We start from the raw sequence: 8,570 nt of genomic DNA, 5'->3' as shown, positions 1-8,570 counted from the left end.
CTGCTCACATGCTCTCTAAATAAATAAATAAATAAAATAGTAATTCAGAGAAAAACACATTCTAAGAGGAAATATTATAGAGAAACTCAAAGAAAGTCTATGTCATGCAAGGACTGTTATTATTTTGGTAGTTAATCAAAAAAAATTTTTTTTCATCTTCTTTCCTTTAAGATTATGTATTTGGGAGACCATAGAAGCCAGACATCCTCTGTTTTAATCATGCATCTGAAATCATGAGACAGACTGGAGACTTAACCTCAGAGCCTCAGCTTTTTTGCCTCTAAAGTGAGGATTCAATACCTTCCATATGGGATTGCTTGGAGGAGTAAAAGACCTAGTATAAGTGAAGCTGAGCTCCTCAGGCAACAGCCTTTGTAAAACAGTTCTCATTGGAGCTTACCTTCTTCCTACATGTGCTGCTGTTCATGTTTCCTGTTCTTTGTCTCTCTGAGAACTTGGGTTATGTCAGGTTATCTGTCTGCTAAGTTTTCTAAACTGTGTGCTCAGGCATCCCGGGGTGCTGCAGCAAGCTCACCTAGAGCAATCCAGGATATTTCAAATTTTAGAGGGAAACAGTATATCTGGTATCTTTCAGACATGATGTGAACCATACTGGCTCCAGAAAGTTCAACAGTTTCAACATTAAATTGTGGTACATGTCTTTCATTGATGTCCTATCTTTGCAATGCTGTTTTCTGTGCAGCATGGAAGTCCATGTACAACAGAATGAAGATGGCAGAATCAATCCCATCTGAATCATGGTTTGAGAAATTGCACAGTGCCAAGAGGTACAGACATTTCATAAGTACCTAAGTGTGGTTATTGGAAATAAAATAAAAAATGTGTTTTTCTCTGGGCGCCTACATGGCTCAGTAGACTGAGCATCTGACTCTTTCTTGTTTCTGCTCAGGTCATGATCTTATGGGTCACGAGATTGAGCCCTGCCTTGGGCTTCACGCTCAGCATGGATTCTCCTTGGATTCTTCCCCTCACCCTCCCAGGAATCTCTCTCTCTCTCTCTCTCTCAAATTAATAAATAAATCTTTAGAAATGTATTTTTCTCAATTTCTGTGCATTATTTTTCATAAGTCTACTAAGATATGAATACTCATTAAGTTGTTTGGATCTTACTATTCAGTAGGTGGTATTTCTTACTTTTTTGTTGTTGTTGTTGTATAGAGGTGTGTAAAAAAATGACTGAAACACTAACTGCTGTGAACTAGAAAGTCTGAGAACTTTCTGTTCTAATGATGTTTAACCTATGATAGACAACAGTGATATAGAGAAATTTTATATTTTATATTTTATAGTATTACAACAGGACTACATTTTTAAAAAGATTTTATTTATTTGACAGACAGAGATGACAAGTAGGCAGAGAGGTAGGCAGAGATAGAGGGGGGAAGCAGGCTCCCTGCTGAGCAGAGAGCCCTATGCGGGGCTTCATCCCAGGACCCTGAGATCATGACCCGAGCCTAATGCAGAGGCTTTAACCACTGAGCCACCCAGACACCCCAAAACTACATTTTATAGATAAACTATTCCCCAGGAAACCACTTCCTTAATTAGTTAATTCCTATGAACCCTCAAATCTCAATTTAAAGATAACCTCTTGTAGGAAGCCCTCCCTGATTAACAACTCCCCTACTCCCATTCTTGGTACTTTCTAAATAAGTAACCTCTCAGCTAAGCTTCCCAAAACCCTTTGCTTATCCCACTGTAGCATCCTGGAAATACTGATTTTTTATTTTTATATTTATTTGGGGGGGGGTCTCTATTCGAGTATGTCATGGGTGGAGATTTAAGTGAACTTTGTATCAGTGGACTCTGGCAATGTCTGGCATGTAACAAGTACTCAGAAGATATTTGTTGATGAGTTAACAAAACACACACAGGTGTATATGGGTAATAGTAACCAGAGTTTACCAAGCATTTTATAAGTACTTCCAGGGTTATTCAAACACCACAGTATTATCATATAACTTGAGGACTATTTACTTTTCCTATGACTTAAAGATTATCTAGTGTGATCCCCGAGTTCAGAAAGATGAATGGAGGGCCAAGAGCAGTGGTCACTTTTGGTTATAGGAACACTCACTAAAATTTCTAAAACTAATAACCGTACCATACTAAATAGGGTGGAGAATGTGGAGTAACTTGAACTCTCAAGCTGGTCAGATTGTTAAGGTAGTCCAGCCACTTTGAACAACAATTTGACAGTTTCTCCCAAAGTTAATACCTGCGTATCTGAAGACCTAGTAATTCCAGTCCTTGGTGTTTACCCAAGAGAAACGAAAACATGTGTCGACACCATGACTTATACACTAACGGTTATAGCGGCTTTATATGTAATTATTAAAAAGCTGAAAATGCAAAGGTCTATACACAGATGAATGGGTCAACAGTTGTACTGCTTCCATACAATGGAATTCTACCCAGCAATAAAGAAGGACTACTGAAATACCAACTGTACTGGGTGGATCTTGAAACATTACGCTAAGGGGAAGAAGTCTAGCTCCAAAGACTACAGACTGTATGAAGGAATGTGATGTTAAAGAACGGGAAAAACTAGGGGCGCCTGGGTGGCTCAGTGGGTTAAAGCCTCTGCCTTAGGCTTGGTCATGATCTCAAGGTCCTGGGATCGAGCCCCGAATTGGGCTCTCTGCTCAGCAGGGAGCCTGCTTTCCCCCTCTATCTCTGCCTACTTTTCTGCCTATTTCTCTGCCTACTTGTGATTTCTCTATCAAATAAAGTAAATAAAATCTTTTTTAAAAAATGAACGGGAAAAACTACGCTAAGGTAATAGAAATTAGATTAGAATTGCTTGGGAAGGAGTGGTTATTGACTGGGAAGTTCCTAGAACTTATCAGAGTGGTGGAAATGTGCTGTATATTCGTCAGTGCTGTCCTTACCCTGGTGAATACATTTGCTCAAAACTCATGGGCTGTACACTTAAAATACGTGTATTTTATTCCATGTAAATTAAACCTCAGTTAAAAACAAAAAGAATTAGGGGCGCCTGGGTGACTCAGTGGGTTAGGGCTCTGCCTTCGGCTCAGGTCATGATCCCAGGGTCCTGGGATCAAGCCTTGCTTCGGGCTCTCTGCTCCGCAGGGAGCTTGCTTCCTCCTCTCTCTCTCTCTGCCTGCCTCTCTGCCTACTTGTGATCTCTTTGTCAAATAAATAAAATCTTTTTAAAAAAAAATTACATGGTGACCCAACCGACGATGGTGGCTGGAAGCAGGAGTCATGGTGTCCTACAAGGAAGTGTATTCTTACAAGGTTAAAACAAAAACAAAAACAAAAAAACGAGTGTGGAGATGGGGAAGTGGGATTTCCTCGTGCCAGAAACTTTCCCAGGTACTGATTTCAAGCAAAAGAAAACTTCTCTATTTTACAGAGTGAGGGAAGGACGCTGTGATAGTGCGTGCCCGATAAGGGCCAGCCTTTCTTACAGAGGTGCTGACCCAGTTCGACCCCAGCTCCCGCCAGGGGTCCCACTACGCCCAGAAGATTCCTCCCGACCAGCCGCCGCCGGGAAGCGGCAGCCGAGAAAGGCGGGCGCTTGCCGGCGTCGCGCTGACGTCATGCGCGTGCTGACGTAGCCGGCAGCCGCGGCCTCTAAAGCGGGCTGGGTGGCGGGGGGCGCCGAGTTTGACTAGTTTGGGGGCCGCTCGGCGCCTGGCGCTAGTCCCGCCGCCCGCCGCGCCCCGCGAGCCGCGCGTCGGCCGGACCGAGCGCGTCCTGCCCGTTCCCGCGGGGACCCGCTCTGGCGGCTGGGCGGCGCTCGGCAAAAGTTGGTCGCTCCCGGGCGGGCGGGCGGCCATGGAGCCCCGCAGCATGGAGTACTTCAGCGCCCAGGTGCAACAGAAGGACGTCGGCGGCCGTCTGCAGGTCGGCCAGGAGCTGCTCCTCTATCTCGGCGCCCCCGGCGCCATCCCGGACTTGGAGGAGGACCTGGGCCGCCTGGGCAAGACGGTCGACGCGCTCACCGGCTGGGTGGGCTCGAGCAACTACCGGGTAAGCGGCGGCGGCGCGGCCGGGCCGGGCACGCCCTCTCCGGCCAGCCCTTTAATCCCGGACGTGCGCCAGCCCCCAGGCGAGCCCCCGGGGCGCGCTGGGCGCCTCGGAACCGCCCGGTGAAGGGGAAACCTGTAGGCTCAGGAGTCCTTGGACGCAAGCCGGGGACCAAGTTTTCCCCAGCTGTGAACAATGACAAATTCAGCGATTCCGTGACACAGTGCGCAGTTTTTTGGCATTAGGACACAAGGTTTAATCACCTATTTAAAAAAATTCATCGGGGGCGCCTGGGTGTCTCAGTGGGTTAAGCCGCTGCCATCGTCTCAGGTCATGATCTCAGGGTCCTGGGATCGAGTCCCGCATCGGGCTCTGTGCTCAGCAGGGAGCCTGCTTCCTCCTCTCTTTCTGCCTGCCTCTGTCTACTTGTGATCTCTGGCTGTCAAATAAAATCTTTAAAAAAAAAAAATCATCGATGCTTTGCATACATGAAGTGCTTGAAGACTGCATTTGTACCTACCTTGTAAACACTATCTAGATAAGGACGGGACATTAGGATACAATTTTTAAATTCAAAAGAGTGTGTCAAGTTAATCCCTTTTCATTAGTGCTTTTTATCCTACTTAATTTTGATTCTTTTTTTCTTTTATACATTTTGAGTCTGGAAGGTTGTGCTCTTCGTCTCTAAGGGATCTTTAGAGCTTAGTCGGGTGCCTGATTAAGTTTACCGTTAATCTAATACAAAGATGCTGACCACAGGGCATTATGTATTTGTTTTTGATTTATTGTCTACAGAAAGCAGTTCAACGCTCCCTCTTAATTTGTTTTGCTGCACTTGAAGACTGACTCGGATTTGAAACCTGTGTGCTAGTAGGTGACCTAGTGAAATGTGTCTTGGTGGCTTAGCTGATGAAAAAATCCCGAGTTCCGAGAAGAATGAGTGTTTTTGAAGAGCTGTTAGTAGGCAGGCTGTAATAAAGCTAGGTTGAGAAACCAGGTAAATGTTCTGTAATTAGCCTGTACTGTAGATTTTAGCAGTTATTTATCTTTCCAGTCTTCTGGTGGCAGTGTTGCTTTAAAATGCTGGCTCAAATCTACAGATGAAGTGATTCTAAGTAATTTATACTAATAGTCCTGCGAATAGGCTGTACTTTGAAAGCTGTATTCTCATAGAGTAGAAAGTCAAACTCTACATTTACTGTGCAGATTTAATGGCGAAACTTACATGAGTTTTGGAAGGGGTTGACTTTTAGGAAGATAATAAACCATATGGGAATTAACCAACTTGATGCTCTGTTACATATTATTGCATTATTTATCTTTTTTAAAAATTTTAGAAAACGTTAATGTTTAATACTATATCAGTACTATTTGGGAGGTTATTATTTCTTTGGGAGAAACAAGCTAAATTTACTTACACTGTAAGGACGTATGTACACTCAAGATAATTGATTTTATGTTGCAACATAAGCTGTTGTAGAAAGTCAGCTCTTCCGCAATGCTTGCTTTCCTTTCCAAGTGAAGGATGTTACCTTTTATGCTGGCCATAGGGTGTTTGCTTTGCCACAGGGAGTTGGCTTTGGACCGTTTCACTCTTCAGATGTACCATCGTGTCACCTTCTGTGTCGGCCATGGTGAGTTGGCTTTGGACCATTTCACTCTGAAGATGTGCCATCAGTGCATTTGAACAGTCCCATCTCTTGAAACACATCTTGTGGCTTCTGTGATACCACAGTATCCCAATTTTTCTTTAATGTCTTTAAGCACTGCTTCTTAGTGCTGTATTTTCCTTTCAGTTGGTCCTTAAGAATTAGAACCTGTTAGGAATCTGATGCAGGTTCTCATCTCCTTACTACACATTCTCTCCATGCTCCTTACTAGATACCATAGTTCATACCGCTGCTATGAACAGTGAAGTTTCCAGAATCAGAACAAAACTGCCGCAGGCTTCTGCAACCTTATCTACACACTCCCTTACAGCTGTACCATATGTTCTGCCTTCTTCTCTGTTTCACTTACTAAATCAGTCCCTCTACATGAATGTTGGATTCCATAGTCTCTTGCCTACTTAAGGTTATTTATTCATCAATTCTACTTTCTCCTTCTTGAATCATTAGTTCTCTTCTTTCTACTGAATGCTGTATATAAATTTTCTGATGTTGTTAGAGGGCATTTGGGTTAGTTTCCTGTTCGGGTTTTAAAAACTAAGTTATCAAACTAGGTCATCATTTTTTATCCAAGGTGCAATGACACATATTTAAGTCTTTAAGAAAAAAGTGTATCATGCACAAAATAGAGAATTGTACTTAAATTTCTTTTTTTTTTTTTTAAGATTTTATTTATTTATTTGACAGAGATCACAAGTAGGCAGAGAGGCAGGCAGAGAGAGAGAGAGGGAAGCAAGCTCTTCACCGAGCAGAGAGCCCGATGCGGGGCTCGATCCCAGGACCCTGAGTTCATGACCTGAGCCAAAGGCAGAGGCTCAACCCACTGAGCCACCCAGGCGCCCCTGTACTTAAATTTCAAACTATGCTGAACAAAATAAAATTTTCTTCAGATTTGATAGTATTTTAGAATTTGAGTATCTTAATAATCATCATTACTTCCAAAAATTTGAGTGATTATACTATATGCTGGGTTTTGTTCTAGATACTGAAGATCCAGCTATGAGTAAGACTAATAAAGCTCATTCATTTAGCTTCATTTGGATATTTATTGAGGACCTACCATAAGCAGACACTCTTCTAGGCACTTCAGATCTGGTAGTGGGAAAACCAAAATCCTTGCCTTTGTGGACTTAAGATTCTAGTGGAGGTAGAGAAATACACAAAGATAAATAACTAGAATCTATAGTATGTTAGAGGAGGTAAGTGCTTTGGAGAAAAAAGCAGTGAAGGTAATAGGGAGTGTTGGGCAGGATGCAGGTAGTCAAGAAAGTGAGGTGAATTTGGGTATGATGTGAAATAAATACAGGAGTGAATAATGATTTAGGCAGAGGAAACTGCAAATGTGGAGGCCCTAGTTCTGTGGGGGAACATAAAGAAGGACAACATGGCTAGAATTTATAAGTGAGTGAGGTGTTAAGAAGGATGAAATTGGGGGGCAGGTGGAAAGAGCCTTACAGGATTTTATTCTAAGTCATTGGAGGATTTTATGTGGAGGGGTGGCTGCTTTGTGGAGAGTAGACGGTAAAGGAGCAACAGAAGAACCAGTGAGATGATGGTGGCTAAGACTGGTTTGGTAGCAATGGCCATGTTGAGAAGTGGAAGATTTTGAGATACACTTTGGTGATAGAGCCAAGTGGACCTCCTGTCAGGTTGAGAGAGAGGAATTAAGGATAATTGCCTTTCTCAAGTGTCTGTCATACACTGGGCAAATTGATGGAGGAGTTTACTTAAAAATCAAAGGAATTGGAATTTCTTAAGATTCCCCTTTGGGTATGTACCCACCCCCCCAGAATATATACCCATAGCAGGCTCTCAGTGTTTGTTAAATCTAAATTAAAGCATGTTTGTCCCTTGATTTATCAGCTGAAAAACTTATGTACTAAAACCATGCAAAAGAAGGGTTCTAGGCTGATAATTTCAAACAGGATTTTCATTTACTTGAATGGCTGACAGCAGCGCTTTGGGCTGCACAGCTTCAAGGAATAATAGTGTGTTGTATTACCCCCTCCCTCTGTTTAGAATAACTGTTTTGGGGTATATGTCTAGAAGTAGAAATATTGGGTTATACTTCTGTCTTGTCTCCCTCACTTGATCTAGGATTAATCAGGATCTTTAATTTTGTCATTTGTTTCCCTCCTATTTTGGAGGGAAATAGTTTTATTATTTATATAATTAAATAAAAATAACCTGATATTTCTCTTTGGGTTTCTATCTTGTGCATTTATTTAGCTTTGCTGTTGTTTGACAACATTTCTGATTTAAACTATTTGGAAAATTAAACCTACTGAATAGAATGAAACTCCAGCCAATGTGACAACTTGAGTGTGATTTTATTGACATCACACTAGTTACTCAGATATGTTAAACCACTTGTGATTCAGATGTGAAAAGAGAGAGTGAGAAAGAGAATGGGGAAATGACCCTGAAGGTTCTGGGACTTGTTTTGGGATTAATAAAATTTTATAAACCTTTTAAAATTTCTGTTTTAGGACTTCAAAACACCCTAAAATTTAAGCTTGGTCTTAGCCCCGAATTTGCTTTTTAGAGTTTCTGTTTTTCTACCTGTTAAAAAATGTTATTTTTGTTTTTAGTTTTTGTAATATTTTGATGTTTTATACTTTTATATTTATATATTTAATGTTTTTATTTTTGCTTTTGTATTTTATATGTATCTTTTAGAAGGTACACTTTTGTTTTATGTTTTTTTTTTTTTATAAACATATATTTTTATCCCCAGGGGTACAGGTCTGTGAATCACCAGGTTTACACACTTCACAGCACTCACCAAATCACATACCCTCCCCAATGTCCATAATACCACCCCCTTCTCCCAAACCCCCTCCCCCCCGGCAACCCTCAGTTTGTTTTGTGAGATTAAGAGTCACT

The 8,570-nt window shown here is 41.9% G+C and overlaps 1 protein-coding gene across 36 annotated transcripts in view; it reads left to right on the top strand.

Annotated features, from left to right (window-relative positions):
• Positions 1–3,748: 3,748 nt before the first annotated feature.
• CLASP2 (cytoplasmic linker associated protein 2) overlaps positions 3,749–8,570 on the top strand; it is a 185,624-nt gene continuing 180,802 nt past the window's right edge. For 13 of the 36 annotated variants that reach the window (XM_059390665.1, XM_059390663.1, XM_059390658.1 and 10 more), the window contains exon 1: positions 3,751–4,020. In XM_059390665.1, coding sequence (XP_059246648.1) covers positions 3,826–4,020 — 195 coding nt within the window. In that variant the 5' untranslated portion in view covers positions 3,751–3,825. Of the gene's footprint in view, positions 4,021–8,570 lie in introns of all 36 variants that reach the window. The other 23 variants (XM_059390652.1, XM_059390661.1, XM_059390656.1 and 20 more) reach the window with 3 other exon arrangements.

This window comes from Mustela nigripes, chromosome 2 (genome assembly GCF_022355385.1).
Source record: "Mustela nigripes isolate SB6536 chromosome 2, MUSNIG.SB6536, whole genome shotgun sequence".
In the NCBI taxonomy this organism is placed as follows: Eukaryota; Metazoa; Chordata; class Mammalia; order Carnivora; family Mustelidae; genus Mustela; species Mustela nigripes.
The sequence above is the reverse complement of the archived record's forward strand: the minus strand, read 5'-3'. Positions and strand labels throughout refer to the sequence as shown.